This window comes from Platichthys flesus, chromosome 10 (genome assembly GCF_949316205.1).
Source record: "Platichthys flesus chromosome 10, fPlaFle2.1, whole genome shotgun sequence".
In the NCBI taxonomy this organism is placed as follows: Eukaryota; Metazoa; Chordata; class Actinopteri; order Pleuronectiformes; family Pleuronectidae; genus Platichthys; species Platichthys flesus.
The window spans coordinates 7,115,750-7,132,353 of record NC_084954.1 but is presented as its reverse complement, the minus strand read 5'-3'; the positions used below and the strand labels follow the sequence as shown (position 1 = coordinate 7,132,353).

Sequence of the window (16,604 nt, the reverse complement as noted above, 5' to 3'; positions counted from 1 at the left end):
GCTAGAATTCCATAAAAGTCTTCGCTGGAGCAGGAAATGACTTCCAGGGTTTGGCATGTTGTGCTCTGGTCACTGTCGTCATCGCTGGATTCTCTGCTGACTACTTCACACACGCCCCCCACTCCCTGTAAGCCCTCCCTCTTTTCCTTTCTCCCGCGTTCTCTCTTTTATTAGTCCTTCTTCTTCTAAATATATGTTGAAGAAACTATTTTTATGATTTAGTTTCACTTCTTCTAGACCCATATACTACTCCAGCCACGTAGCAAGGCCTTACTAGCAATAGGAAAGTTCACATTGTTCACTTTGTCATGATTTAAGAACCAGATTCATATACAGTGACTGTTCATTGTTCCTTAAATAGAACATGAGCAAACTAATTGCTCTGGTCTGACTCTGATAGTCCATTTGCTTGTTTCCAGTGAGAGGCCTCTAGTTTTTTGGCTGCGTTAGCACCAGTTAGCCACAGAATTTTCCCTGCATGTCAGAGAAAGTGTTTTTTTGTATTAAATTTGAGATGACCCACATATTGAATTTCATCATCCCATATTTATTTCAATTGTTGCATTGAATCGTGCAGGAACTGTACTATAAGTTTTTTCCTTTCTACACCTCTGTTCAGAGCCCCTCACAAAACATCTGGAAACTAAAATCCAGTTATAGCTTTAACGTTCAACTAAGAATGACTTTAATGTTTCCTGTTTTCATGATATCGCTCTTTTTCTTTTGCCAACTATTTGAATTCCGTGTTCTTTTTGACCTGCTAAGAGGCCGTCTGCTGAAGTTGCGGTGGCCAGTTGTTGCTTTTGACAATGGAGCACAGATTTCTCTAGGAAACAGACCAGATTCAACACAGGATGCTGAACTTCCGCTTGGCTTTTTTTTGTACGCGTTCTCCCTTCTGCCGTCCCTACATTCCGGCCTTCCGGCCCCTCAGTGTGTTCATGTCGGAGGTTTTGAAGGGACATGATTTTACAGAGAGTTAGTAGAATCTTCTCCTTCAATATCACTAATCAGGGGAGAGGAGTATTTTTTGGCCAAGTCCACTTTCCCTCTGCTCATAATCTTGCCATAATAAACCGTTACTGTGGAGCCATCCTTAAGGCTTGGCATTATGAAGTGTGAAATGTCCTGGCAGCCTCTGAGATCGTCCTGCTCTCTAATCTCTCTGACAGGAAGTAGTTAGCCTAAGTAGCAGTCCTGCCCAGGCCAGAGCTTTCCTGTTTCACTCCAAGATGCTGCAGTGATTGTGCTGTTCTGTAATCAGACGTCCACATATGTAATCTTACTGAGACTCCTTGTCCTATACATTTCCTTGCACACTCGTTGTTTCTCATAGTGTGTTCATTTGTCATCCCAGCAAAGTAGATCTATTTTTGTTTACTTTCAATATCTGATCCACAATGCAGCTAACACTTTGGATTGACTAACTTGAGCTGAAGCCGATAAAAAAAAAACTGTGTCCACAGCAAAATTATTTGACCCCGAATTAAATGCAGATAGTTTCCATTCTCATTGCACACATCAGCCAGATGTTGGTGAGGGTTAGTGGGTTTATTGACCAGTGGAAAAGGGCCTTTATGTTATTTTCCTGAACAAATCGCTCTAAACGGGCATGTTAAAGAGATCATGTCAAGTAAGAGAGCCAGCTGTAATTTGCGCCGCGCTACTCAGTTTGTAAGTAAGTGCTACTTTCACATGACTCTAAACTAAACCAAACTTGACTTTGACAGCTGGTGGTTTTCACTCCCTTGATGAAAGGTCATGTGGGAACAGAATCAGCTGCTGCGTGCTCCAAATATCACAAGATGCATTCATCTGAACAAGGCAGTCAGCTCTGGACTATTTAGCCATTTTACAAATGTATCGATGAAAAGGACAGCATGATCAAATATCTGTAGCTTTCCACTGTTTGTCAAGTTTTTGTGGAAGGTCACTGTGCTTGCTAACATGCAGTGGGACAAACTTTCATGGCTCCTCTGGGGAATCTGAAGCTTTTTAGCTCCTGTAGCGGCCGGCAGCCCAGTGGCTCCAGTGGAAGGAAATGTTAGAGGAGCACATTGTTGTTGTAACACCACACCTGTGTGTCAATGGAGTAAACTGAGCTTGAGTTTTTGTTGAGGCTATAAGCCCACATTTCATTCATTTAAACCTGTTCCCGCCCGCAGCCTCTCTCTGTGCTCGCCCTATTCACAGAGCAAAGAAGCAGGAGGTGCATGTGTTCCAATCCTCTTTTAGTGGAGTTGTGAAAAAATCTCACTTAATACATGACATTGTCTCTATTTTATACTTCTTTTTATACCTTTTACTAGTTTGTGCTTTTACCTCAAGTCTCTTATTTTAAAGCTATGTTTGAATATTTAAAGTAATGATTAATCTCTATAAGCAGTGGCCATCCTTAATTTCTGCTCCTTCAAAGCTATAGAAGCAGCAGGTTTTTCCTGTCAGTATTAAAGTAAAGCAGCACATTTTTCACATTTAAAAGCTAACTAGTAAATGTTTGATTTATTATCAAAGTCTTTTTCATTTACTACTTGATACTTTATTATTCTATATTCATAATTTAATTATTTCTGCATTGCTACAGATTTTCCAAATATTAAACCTGAAACAAATCATACTTGGTGGCCTAGAATATTCAAAAGTGTCACATTAACGTGTAAACACTGATGAGCTTTTCTAGAAAAGTGCAGCGAGAATCTGTAGAGCAACTGAGCTTCCTGTTGACCTTGTAGATGCATCACTGGGATGGCTTATCGGCGTCCTGAGGGGTTGTCTGGCAGGATGCGAACATGGGTACAAGGAGAGATGAATATTGTCTAACTGCACCATTGATCTCGGGCCCAGAGTTTGTAATGTCATTATTCCAGCGGGTCCCTGAACACTTAATTGTGTAAAGCTGTGTGAGGGCGGAGGGGAGTACTCCCTCTGTTTGGATGTGTTTGGATTATGACACAAATGGATACAAACTATATGTCTCCAAGGAGGTTTCTTCTAATGGTCGTCCAGGCCTCTGCTAATGCATCAGAGCCAGCACTGCTCTGTTGCTCTCAATGGATGCTCATAAGTTTCCTTATAAGATTTCTGCTTCACCACACTCACACAGGAAAATATCTGTTTTCAATCAATCAGTTAGCCTCCACATCTTCACCTGAAGGCCTCTGTGTTCTGTCCCATCTCTCATGTCGACCTGAGTTCTTGCAAAATGGTTTCATCTCATCCTCTGGAGATCTCAGATGAGCTAAGATGTGAACCTTGGTGAACCAGAGATCTGGCCTGAAGCCCAAGATTTAACAGCTTGTTTACAAGGTTTATCCTGAAGCATAGCCCAGGCTCATCTTACATTCTTCAGGCTGTGTGTGTGTGTGTGTGTGTGTGTGTGTGTGTGTGTGTGTGTGTGTGTGTGTGTGTGTGTGTGTGTGTGTGTGTGTGTGTGTGTGTGTGTGTGTGTGTGTGTGTGTGTGTGTGTGTGTGTGTGTGTGTGTGTGTGTGTGTGTGTGTGTGTGTGTGTGTGTGTGTGTGTGTGTGTGTGTGTGTGTGTGTGTGTGTGTGTGTGTGTGTGTGTGTGTGTGTGTGTGTGTGTGTGTGTGTGTGTGTGTGTGTGTGTGTGTGTGTGTGTGTGTGTGTGTGTGTGTGTGTGTGGTGTAATCCGGCAGAATGTTGCATTCTGAAAATATATACAATAAGTTATGTAGTTTTAGCCTGGATTGTGTCTCTGTATGGAAAACACTGTACATTTTTCACTATCTGAATGAGGTATATGTCCCACCAAAGCAAGTATCGCAATACTTTAGTATTGTATAGTATTTTGAATTGTGTTATAAACTGTGTCTATGGTGACATTCCCAGAAAACAACTTAGTTTAATTGCTTCCAATCCAAAAGAAAAATTCCTGTCTCCACAGCTTCACAATAAAAGCATTTAACAGGTGAAATACACATTTAATTTCATCATGAAGAAACTACAGGAATTGCGTGTTTGTCAGAGAGCTAAGCACTTACTGCTGTGCTTCATTAAAACTGCATCTACAAAACAAGACAAGTCATTTTCTGCCGTATTTGACAGTGGGTCAAAAGAAATTAATGGATCAGGGAGGAGATGAGGGCCTGCACACCTGACTTTCCTGTGAGGTAACCAACTCCTTTCACTGTGTCCTGCTGTTTCCAAACTTTATTTTTAAATACTGGACCATGGAAAACAGTTGAATCATTCCCTTCAAATACAACACAGTCAAATTCACGTAGAGCTTTACAATTTTTATTTCAAATATTAACATTAACTTATTGACTGCCGGGCAGCCAATAGAGAAATGGTGCACAAAAATGTGCACCATTATTGTATAGTCATCACAATTTTAAATAATCAGCACAAAATATTTTATATTATGTTTTACCTAATTGAAAGACATTCAACTTCAACAATTGAGTGTGTGGTTGTCTTTTGAGTATTTGCAGTGCATTTCCTATTTGGTGCTTATGTGTTGTCAAATTGATGTTTTTTCCAGGTGTTGTGTTTATCTGCCTGCATTTTCTTAGACTGCAGTGTGTTGAGCTCTCAGAGCCACTCTACCTTTTGAGTCTGCCGTCCCTTAGCTACCTGATCTTGAGCAAATTCAAGTGGGGGGAGTATTGTACAGCTCCTGTGAATTTGACTGCGTTGTATTTGAGGAATGATTCAACTGTTTTCCATGTTCCAGTATTTAAAAAGAAAATAACCAAAAGAAATCGCAAGAATTGGTAATATCGGATCCCAATACTTACAGAATCACAATACCCACAGAAACGCAATACATGTCGTATCGCCACCTAAGTATCGTGATTGTGTCATATCGGGAGGACCCTGCAGATTCCCGTCCCCACTGAATACAATCTGTCTTGCATAGTAATGCCTGTGATAAATGGCCTGTTTTGAATTTTATTGACTGTTGGCAGAAAGCTGAGCTGTTGTATAATAACTGACTGAAATATGCTCAGCTAACCTCAGTCAACTGGGCCTGTAAACGGAAAGCACTTGGGTTTAAGTGGTATTGGTTAGTGAATACACAAGGGACTTGACTGAAATACATCAACACTTTAGTCAATGATTTCACCTTTGCTGTTGTCTGGAGTCTGGCAACAAGACTTGTAGCCAGCTGTGTCAATGGATGATACAGATGCACTGAAAAAGACGGTGAGATTGTCTTTCCATCTCCTTTCACAAGTCCAGAAACATGTTCGTGTGCTCCTCATGCAGCTGAGTCGACAAATGCAGGTTGTTTCGAGTCCAAGCATTGTTGAACTCCCTGTATCACTTCAATCTCCCATTGTAAATGTGACACTATCTCATGTCTGCAAGACAGATAACATCATCGCCTGTCTCTATCGAACCTGTTGTATATATGTTGTGTATCTGATGGCGATATAATCTGGCGTTACTGCACGAGCGAGCGGCTGCCTCAAGGCCATTTACAGTTCCCGATCTAATTTGAGGAAGGGACAGAACACTTGCTTCCTGTATCTTATCGTGTGTGCGTGTGCATGTCTCACAAACCTGCTGCTGTGTGTGCTTTGTTATATATAAAAACACATTGTCGCTATGCACCATTGCACCTGTGGCGTCGCCAAGGAAACAGTCAGACCAACCTCATCCCCTTGCCATGTTTTTATCAGCTGATGGTGGAAAATGACAAAGCTTTCCACTGGTTATCACTGACAACAACAGCTTTGCTCTGACCCCTTGTAAAAAACATTATTAAAAAGGCACTCGCTATGCAAACTCAGTGAAAGGTCCTGGCACAAATTGTGTCTCCTCACAAATCGCCTCCATCGGTGATGCTAGAAATGAGCCGGCGTGTTGCTTTGCACCAAACTTGGAGGAGGGATGAGGCATCAGTAAGAGGCAATTAAAATGCTTGTTGCATATGCAGTTAAAGAAGCAGATCCAAGATCACTTTCTGACCACTGTCACTGTCACTTCTTTTTGGCTTTGTCATCAATCCCTCAGGAAGGAATGTTTGGAAATTTGGGCCGGAAAAAATGGATATCAAGATAAAACATGTTCACATCAGTCAATATCGATAATTGTCACATTGTCTTTTTTTGCTCTTGATGAAAATTATACTGCGATAATTATGGATATTGTTTCATTGCCGAACCAAATCCGACATACTAAGGATTGTTTGACTTTGTTTGGCTTTGGTGGAGGTATTTGTATTGTGTATTAAATGTAAACAAAATAAAAAGTCTGGCATTGAATTAGATAAAGCAGTTTTTTCTCTTCGACTCCCTCTAACTCCCTCTGATATTCTTTCGTCCCCAGTTTGAGCTCCTCCCTGTCCACTGCTCATCCTCCTCTTCTCTCCTTTCCATGCCCTTTCTCTCATTCCTTCTGCCTCATCATCTCCAATTTTGTCCCCGCCCCTCCCCCTCACAGACGGTCTTCTACAAACATAGCTGCAACTTGGAGTAGGAGGGGAGGGACGTCGCGAATAAAGTGGTTGGAAGAAGAGCGACAGTTTAGTTTCCTGTATTATTTAAATGAAGGCCCTGCAAACTGTTTCAGCTTAAATGTTTCGAGTTTGGGTTATCTTGTTAAATTGCTACTCAGAATATTACAGTATTAATCCCTGTGTTTTGGAAGCGGCATCTCTATTTGTGTTATCGGGTGCAGAAACCTGAGGAAGACGTCTGGGTTGAGATCTGCAGCGTTGATGGCGCTGAATGAAAAGAACTCAGTTTGACAGAATTTATGGATTAATTTAGCTTGTTAAAGCACACACACGTACGAACACACAGAGCTAATGTCGTTAATGGATGGATAAGAACACCCTCCCTCCGACAAACCTGCACACACTTCTGCACGCATAACTCACACAGACACACACACACACTCCGTATCATCTTTCACGTCCTGCAGAGGTCATAAAACATGTCTTTGTCATTCTGTTTCCCCTCCCCTTGTCTCTCAGGCCCTCCTCGCGCACACACCCACATACACGCATGCACCAGTCCACTCGGGGTCTGTGGGTCCACATTTAATGCAACCAATTACTTAAGCCCCCCCCCCCCCACACACACACACTCCCGGTCTTCTGGCTGCTGCATTACGTCAGGCTTGGCAGGCTGTATTTTTAGCTGGGAGATGCCATTGGCCCTCTCTCCCTCCTTCTCGGTGGATTGAGTTTCCACCTTGTTGCTGAAAGAACCCAATGGACGCCTCTCCCAGCTGCCCTTGTCCAATCACATCCCCTCGAACCACTGTGTAGGAAGCAGAAGGAGAGAATATGTCCAGTGAGCTTTTGGTGGTGAGCAGCGGCAGAGAAACATTGGAGCAGGGGCCAGTGGGAGTGTGTTGAGGGTAAATGAGACCCGCCAAGATGTGCATTCATATCTCGCCACAGACTGTATGGTGGTCATGCATGCTGAGTATGAAGACGCTGCTATAGAACGTCTGTGGTGAATGCTGGAGTGCCAAATGTTAATGCTAGCTGTTTAGCATTTCTCCCAGACACCAGAAATTATAAGTTTGTGAGAGGAAAAACAGTGAGAAGAGTTATAAAAATACACGCAGCTCTATTTTCAATTCCCCCCTTCCTTTTCCCCTCTTATTATTTCAGCCTTTAATAGCGACTATATACTTAAGGGAACAGTTTTTCCCGACGGTGGCAATGAAGCTGTGTCCTGCACAGCTGAGGCATGAGGATGGAGCGATGACAGCTAGACCCCATGCTGCTAGAGCAACTCACAGAGGGTCAAAGAAAGCTTGGAATGTTTTCACTTGAGTGAAACACCCAAGTGTTAGCCTATCGGAGTAAACAGTATAAAGACCCAACAGCTTGACAAACAACCCATTGCAGTTAACACAAGGCCGTCACAGTGACATGTGCATTGAGATGCTGTTTGGCTCTCTTCTTCTCAAACTTTCCTCCCCTTCTCAAACACCAGTGGAATCTTCCCCTCGTCGCAGCCGTCACGTTTCCTGGGTCAAAGCGGCAAATCTGTTGTTTCACCAATTCAACCGCTAATCCCATTCACTCCTCTTTATAAACTGGATCAGCAGGAGAGTGTCAACAATGCATCCGAATGCCCCTATGTAAAGTTAAGGTCAGGGAAAACAATAGCAACTGGTGGAAAACGGAAGGCCACTCAAGGTTTAGGTTTCCATGGCACCAAGCAGCCTGATTGACAGACCTGAGATGTCAGAAATCACCAAAGGGAAACGTTAAGTGTCATTCAGGCGTCTTTTTGCATGTTAAAAAAAAATCTGACTTCAGGATCATACTTATGAAGCATGTAGATTGCATTTACTCGTAATAGAAAAACTTGGACATTTTAGGAGTTACAGATCAGCTGTTTCACACATCTTGCAGGGAATTTGTCAAACTCTTACAAATAAGTTTGCATTACTATTTCTTATCGGAAATTAATGACCTTTGCAACTGACTCCACTCTGTTCCTGCTGTAACTGCTGTTTGCTTACTACGCTATGAACTAGTAGTGCATTATGGTTTCAGTTTGTCCATTTGTAGCTCTGGTCTTCCTCTTGTAGTGTGTGTATATATACCACATTTAGCTAATGGGCCACCAGCCTTGAACACAAATAGATGTGTTTCCTCATGGGGATCAAAATGGAGCTGGGATTCCTTGACCAAAAGCATTCTTATTTCTGACTCACTGTTATGTATTCATTACTACGGCAGATCATGATGCAAGTGAATGGGTTGGGTAGCATAAAGTTATCGTGGTAAAAATTTGAAATAATCGTGATAGTGATTTCAAGTCCTATCGCTTGTCTATATGTTTGTCGATTGAAAGAAACTCCAAAAAGTCTGAAGATTATTATTATTTATGAAGGAAAAATACCAATTATGTGCTGGTTTATACATCCTAAATGTGAGACTTTGCTGCTGCTCTGTCTTTTATATAAATGTAAAGGGGATATTTTCAGATTGTGGAATGTTTTACAATCTGACCTTGAGGTCTCAAAGCTTGTGTTCGGCTGATTGTGGCCCGATAGTACTGTGCAAGGCTACCTGACATGAACAATTTATGTTATCGAACTATTATATTATGCATTGATACATTATTCATTTAAAGGACACATTCAATTTCTATTGATGTTTTTCTAAGTCACATTTTGCGGATTCATGTTTCTTGTGATATTAAACATTAGCTACGACAATATCAATCAGGTTTTTTCCACTTTTCCACTGACACAGCATATTTTAAAAACCTAAAACAGTTCAGATTGAAAGTTTTGATTAAGCGATGACTAAGGAAACCAATGTCTGTGTCTGGACACTGACTCATTGTGGGGAGAGAGAGAAAGAGAAACCCGGAGTAAGGCTTGAGAAGCGATGAAGGGGTGTGTGGGTGGAGGAAATGAGACACTGCTCTGGGAAGTGCCTTCCTGGACTAATGCTAGAGTAATGACCTCACTGTTCAGGGGGATTTCTGGAAGTACAATTAGCTTAAAAAGTATCGGCCTCATTCTTATCGATCATAATCTGCACAAGGCAACATGCATGACTTGGGGAACACGTAACCACCCAAGACTTCTGTTCTTGTGCCAGCTAACCTGCAATTCATTTAGACCTGCAGCCTAGCATACTTCACTGAAGGGTAAATAGTGCTTTTCTAGTCTTATCAACCATTCAAGGGCTTTACAGTGCAAGCCACATTCACCCACTCGTGCTCTTATTTCATACAGCTCAGTATCTTGCCTTAGGACACATCCGCATGTGGAGTGGCCCAGAACCACCAACCTTCTGGTTAGTCGACCCGCTCTACCTCCTTAACCACAGACACCACCTGCCATTAGAGGGTTAAATAAATATGACATGGAAGCAGAGGAACAAATGCTCTGCTTGAGTTTGGGACTACTGTTTTTTTTAACCTTTTTAGCTTTGAAGTGAACTGCAGCTCAAACCCAACCTCAGCCCGTACAGAAACCAGAACAAGGTGATCCTGAAAACCAGCTGCTTCGAGTTCCCTTAAATCCCTGCTGTTTTCACAAGTCAGTCACCCATCATGAGAGCACAGGTCCGTCCCTATTGTTCTGAGCCCCTGCAGAGCGAAAAGCCTGGGAGCTATGTGGGGTTTTGGGTGGCTTGCCTCTGCTTTAGAGGGATCATAGGGTGACTATAGAACAAAAAGGGAGGTATGAAACTGATATCCCCACAGTGTCGTACAAACAGCCACATCTTTCATGCACTCAGTTGTCTCCTCCCTTTCACTTTGACTTCACCGCCCCGTGCAAACCTTTTCTTGCCACCCCCTCCCTCCCTCATCCTGAATGTGACCCCTGCCCTGAAGGGACACATTTGGTGAGCTTAGGTCAGTACAGTGAGAGGTATACAGCCTGAGCGCTCTGGTTACACCTTCCCTCTGCCTACAATATCTTCTACTTGCTGATACAAGTGGTCACCACCAATATCGTCTACATCCATACTACTACATGTATTTTGAAAGCGGCTTTTTCAAAATAAAACTTTCCAAATACGCATTTTGGCTCCATATCAGTATCAATCCCCGTCCATACTAACACCCTTGAAAATTCATATTACGTGACCTCTCAAGTACACTGGGCAGGCACATGCTGTTGTACACGAGAATTGCTTGTCTTTTAAGCATGTAAGCATTTGTAGCAGCGGGTGTTAGCAACACTTGTAAATGTTCATCCATGTTGCGTCCTACACTGGTATTCGAGGCTAATTCCGGTTGTTTTCCTATAGAAGGGGGTAATGTTATTGATAGGAGCCAGAGTTCCAAACTAACATGTAGTGGTATGGATGTGGCCATTGCTTTGTTATGAGATATGATAGGTTTTCTGTTATTTCCATCCCTGCAGTTCTTATTAAAACTAATCCACTATTTTTTTATTCCTCTCCCAAGATGTGAAGAAGGACTGGTCAGACCATGCTCTATGGTGGGAGAAGAAGAAGACATGGCTGTTGAAAACCCACTGGACATTGGACAAGTACGGCATCCAAGCCGACGCCAGGCTGCTCTTCACGCCGCAGCACAAACTTCTGCGCCTCCAGCTGCCCAACATGAAGCACATGAAGGTCAAGGTCAACTTCTCGGACCGCGTCTTCAAGAATGTGTCCGACATCTGCAAAACCTTCAGTAAGTGGAGCGATGGACGGAATCATTAAGAGAACAGCAGGCGAGGCAGTATTCATATGTTTGGTGGTGATGTGGAGTTCAGTCCTACTGAAGATGTCCAGCGGGCTCAACCTCAACTTCCCCCAGTTATACTATTTTTGGAAAGTTTCTGGAGATTATCTAAAGAAAACAGAGCTAATCATGTTCTTCCTCTAACTGTTTTCATCTCCGCCAATTTGTTGTGTTTATTAAACACGCTCTGAGCTCTGTGCACCGGAGTCACTTCTCCTGATTGGCAGTCCACTGTTCAACTGGGGCGTCTTGTCCTTGGAACCTGGGCTCCATCTGCTTTACACTAATGTTTAGTAAACTGAGATTATGAATCCGTCTCTGGATCATAACACAGACGCACATCAACAGACTTATTCATGCACATGTAAATACTCCTTATGACTGTCTGACTTACCTACCTACCATCTCTTGCACTAATAACAATACCAAATTTAACTGTCCCACATGGCGTTAGTAATACCGAGGGGCTCACATGTATATAGCTTCTATCATGGGCCCCCAGTCAGAGGTTACACACTGGACCCTGCGGCCCCCCTGACTTGATAACACCCGCTTTTTCTTGGTTCAGCTCTCGCCACTTGCCCCTGACTCTTAGTCGGTGTCTACACTGGGGATTTGCAGGTTTGGAGAACACCCACACATCAAAATCCTTCTATCAGGCAGGGTCATCTCACCCCTGTTGAGAATTTGTCACTGGACTCGGCAGAGCAGTCATGATCAGGAGCTGCAGTGTTGCTCTCCTGCTTTTATTGGCTTCTAGCGTTTAACCTTGTTTTGATTTTGGTACGAGTGGAATATTGAAATGATTGATCAAGAAAAAATAACACATTACTCCTCTTTGTGTAAATACAAAGATGTTGTTTTGCTGGGGCACGGGGGAACATGGGGGAGAAACAGGCCTGCAGTCTTGTTCTCAGCCAGGCCTGATGAGGAATATGTCTGTTGCTTCTCTAATAAGTCTATTTCAGGACAAATTGCTTTTGGCTGACTTTGTTGTGTGCCAGAACATTGAAAGAATTATGGTGGCTTTAAAGGGCCCCACAGTGAGATGTGCTTCTACTGTTGCATTTCAATCACTGTGTATTATAGCTTGCAAAAAGCAGAATTTAAGGAAGTGGACAGCGGGAAGCTATAAACTATTACCGAGATTATGACAACTGACTTAGCTGATTTACAGCTGGTCTGGCTTGGAATTGGTTAATTTTGTTACCTGAACTGCACAGCACAGAGAATCGGAGGGGACAGGAAGAGACCAAGCCTTTTACAGCTGGCCCTCGCTCCAGACAGCAGAAAGGGAGTGGCGGAGATCCTGGAAAGAAAGTGGGGATTGCTTTTAAATTGTTTTCAATTTCTTTTACTCTGGCAAGTCCACTCAGTTGGTGACACAGAAGCTATTTCCTCTTCCAAAATAAGTTCAGATTTCCGTCTTCGAGTGATGTAATTGGCAGTTTTTTATCCCCACCCTCTTCATGGTGGATTTATCTTATTATGCCCTACAGTTTAGGATTATTAATGTGCCATTGACGCTCTGCTATTTTAACATATAAACAACCCACTATGTTTCTACCTCAAACTTTCTATTTTCTCTTTAGCACAACTTAGATTATGTCAGTGCGCTTCCCATACAGGACCAAAGCATATAAAATCAACATAACACTCCCAAGTTAAAAGCATAAAACCAATTATCACTGCTGTACTTCTCCCATGTCCATAGCAGCTGGGTCCTGACACAGACGCAGTCCATCTGGCCCGACTGGGAATGAGGAGGACTGTGCGAAAGGTTGATTTACTGTAACAGATGAAAATCACTCAGTTTCACTCCTGTTCTGACCTCTGTTTCCATTTGGCAGCACCTACGTCCCGTGCTGCTCTGCTTACAAGATAGTTACGGTTAAGGAATTTGGCTTTTCCATTTTCAGTTGCAAGATAACATTATGATAACAATTCAGAGAATGCTCTGCATATTTTTGTGCTTTCAGATGTTTCTGAATTTCTTGTGCAATAGTGCCATTTTCAAGTTGACATCTTCGTTTGCATCTTCTACGTGTATGGCACCCCTGCTGTATTCTCACATGGGCTAATTTACCTGACATCTTACTAGGTGACTGGTAGGAACCGTCTAGAAAATGTCTGGAGTAACTGACTTGGACATTCACATTCTCATAAACAGCCCTTTCTGGAAGATTTCAAGAAAATATCCGGAGTTCAGTTCATGTCAGAAATCAGATATTAACAGGGCCTGTTTTGTCTCAATGGCTGTAAACCCTAATTTTTATTTGACAATTTTCTAAAATACAGAACAGCCATTGATACTCGCATACAAAGTCAGAACATACAAATATAATGATCTTTTTCTTGATTCATTATATTATTCTATAAAAAGAGTGACTGTTGTCAAAAAAATCTAATAATCATCTAATAATTTCAGCTATAAAATGCTAAATGAGTTACATAAAGTCATGTCTGCAATGAATTGGATCTTCTGGCTTTTCTAAAGAATGAGTTGCCAACTGAAGACTCATAGACATAAGCTTCTCCTGTCTAGACAACCTGGACTCACTTCCACACACGCACACACGTCCTCCCTCTAACAGGAGGCTGTTTTTTTACTCTTCCTGTGGGACAGCACACAAAATGTACTCTTCCCAAACTGACTAACACATGACTTTGGACCTGGGACTCGAGGCGAGACAAAATGAGGCTGCTGCTCTCTGCGAAGCACCACTTCAGGGTAACAGGAATCAGGCTGTTCCACTTAAGCACTGTGTGTTTTTTGGTAAAAACTGCTTTGCTACCGTTTGTTGGAGTCCTGAGGCACCAACATGTTTGGTAGAAAATAGAGGGGGCAGCAACGCTACTGTTACTTCTCTGCAAGTGGAGGTAGCAGGGATGAACACAGAGGGCACAGGAGGATGAGTTTGAGAGTCGAAGTGTTTGCTCACTGCGCGCTGTCCTCCAGAAACCTTTCTCAATGTGTGGCACTGCTGCTCCATCGTCTTGGTCCAACAGATTTATGGCACATCAGCCTGTGGTCTGCTTGACTGGCCCAAGCCACTGTTTTCATAACACAGGAGGAGCGCGGTGTGGCCTCGGCTCCGGTTCCTAAATGAAAGTGCATTATTGTTCTTTCTGAAAGACCTTGTTGCACCTTTTCAGTCTCCTGTCTGATAAATGAAAGACTCCTCAGATGCCAATTGCTGTTATTGTTTGTCCTTAAAGTTGGTCTGAAAAACCCTAAAACTGCTCTGTGACGTCTGTCTCATGTTATTGTATTAACTCAAAGCATCACTTGACTCAGCTCAGATGCCAAACATCTGACCTCACTGCACTTCATCACAAGCTGAATTCCTTCTACGTTAAAAAAATCAAAATCGTGTTGTCTGTTTCCGTTTAGACCCAGAATGTGCCAGTCATTTCTCAGCCCTGGTTTTATTGTGTCTTCCCTGGAGCAAATGACACATTTATTGTTCCACAGTATTGATCATTCCAGCGAGTGCCTCTTCGAATCAGCAAGAAATGTGCAAAGGGGAAAAATAGTTGATGAAATCTCTCCTCTATAATTTCTTTGTCCATGTAGGGTCTCCATCTGTTTGTACTGTAAACCTCAGTGCTGTAAAATTAGACTGTGACGGTGTTTGTGATTCTTCTGCGGCTGGCCTTACTCACTGCAGTGAATCATGTGTTCCGAGGAGTAGGTCCTGCGAGCCCAGCTGGCTCCAGTTCACCCCCCCTCTTCTCTGGCTCCCGGCCTGGAGTCTGCAGAATGGAGGATTGGGGGGGGTCTTATTGTCAAAGGTGTCATTTCTGCTAATGGAAGTCGACCAAGCTTTTGTAAACACTCAAACCATCACTGACTCTTCCTCCTCGTCCGGACACTGGCCACAAGTATGCAGTTGGTACAGGAGAAGTCTTTCTCACCAGTTCACGATTCCCTAAATTATCTCTATAAACAAACAATTCAGAACTCGACTGGGTATGTCAGCAGAAACTGACTGTTTCGTGTCTAGTGCAGTGTTTTTATATAGTTTTTATGGTCTTCTTTATATTTTGGATTGTATTTGTGCTTCAGGACACAACCGTTACACCTCCACTCCTTTCATTGGAGTGATAAGTTCATATGTCAATTTATCTACCGCATCTTTCCTCTTTCCCACACACTGGGGCACAGCAATCTAGTAAATGGGTCTAAAATATAGATTTTACAGGAAGATTAGTGTTTTAATTTCTCCTCTGATAATGGGCAGTTTTTTCATCAAACTGAGTAATTGGTTAAAAAATCGTTGTGACCAAAATCACTGCTTTTGAGCCACACGTTTGATCTATAGATGTTTATAATATTCATCAATGTAAGGAAGCTACACTATCATTAAAATACTTTCTATTTCTATTTATAACATTTATTTACACAGGGTTTAAAAACATAAAAAAATTCAGTAATCTTAATTTTCGGCTTACATTTTAGATACCGATATCAGCACGCCATAATTAAACTACAACCAAGACATACGTCTTGGAACTGTTGTCTTAGTTGTGGGAAAGATTTTGAATACCAACTGTCTCTGTCTGTAGTGTCCAAGTTAACGTGGCATTTCGAGTGTTATTCTAAACTCAGCTACTTCACCTTAACCTCAATTATGTGGAAGTCTAAGGAATTCAGTGACTTTGATATTCCTTCGTATCTGTCGTACTTGACATAGCCTTAAGTTGAGTTTATTATGGTATTAAATACCCTTAAATTGAACTTGTTGAAAGCGGCAGAAACCCTGTTATTATCACTTATTACACTGGTCAGCTTGTTCTGTATATGGCTCATACTGTACTTCCATTGTGGACAATGAGGTCATATGTATGAACAATTAAAGCAACTTTGTAGTAGAATACCACATGCCTCTGTAATGCCTCAACAAAAGACAGGAGCCCTGTGTACATACACAATTTGATACACACTCCATTGTGTGTATTAAGCTGCTTGCACAGCTTCGTGGGCTGAAGCTCGGCAGCACGCCGGCAACTCACATGGCTGTATAAGGGCACAGGGATTGCACTCCACCACTGCAGCAGAGCAAGAATGAGGGAGGAGGGAAGAGGGAGTCAGCAAGGGACGAAGAGAGAGGGTGAGCTCCCATCTGGTAGTTCTTAAAACTCCTGGAATGCTTTTGCTTTAGTTACACAAACCAAACAAGATCTCTCACCAAGCCAAGACGTTCGCTCTCTCCCCTCACACGTTTCTGCTTTCCCCCACCGGCCCTCTGCAACCATTTTTTTAATTAGTCTGCATCACCTTGTCAATTCTTAATATATAGAAAATGAAGAAAGGTTTATTTCAACTGATCTCAGAGAAAAACCTTAAATTTTTTTTTAACGTTCTTGTGTAAAGCAAAGTGAAAATAATGAAATAAGATTCTCGGATATCAGCTCACTCCTTAATTCACATGGAATCTTTGACCAAAC

The 16,604-nt window shown here is 42.3% G+C and overlaps 1 protein-coding gene across 4 annotated transcripts in view; it reads left to right on the top strand.

Moving 5' to 3' along the window:
- fermt2 (FERM domain containing kindlin 2) overlaps positions 1-16,604 on the top strand; it is a 40,273-nt gene that overhangs the window by 5,101 nt on the left and 18,568 nt on the right. For all 4 annotated transcript variants that reach the window (XM_062396785.1, XM_062396787.1, XM_062396786.1 and 1 more), the window contains exon 3: positions 10,869-11,102. In XM_062396785.1, coding sequence (XP_062252769.1) covers positions 10,869-11,102 — 234 coding nt within the window. The remainder of the gene's footprint in view (positions 1-10,868; positions 11,103-16,604) is intronic.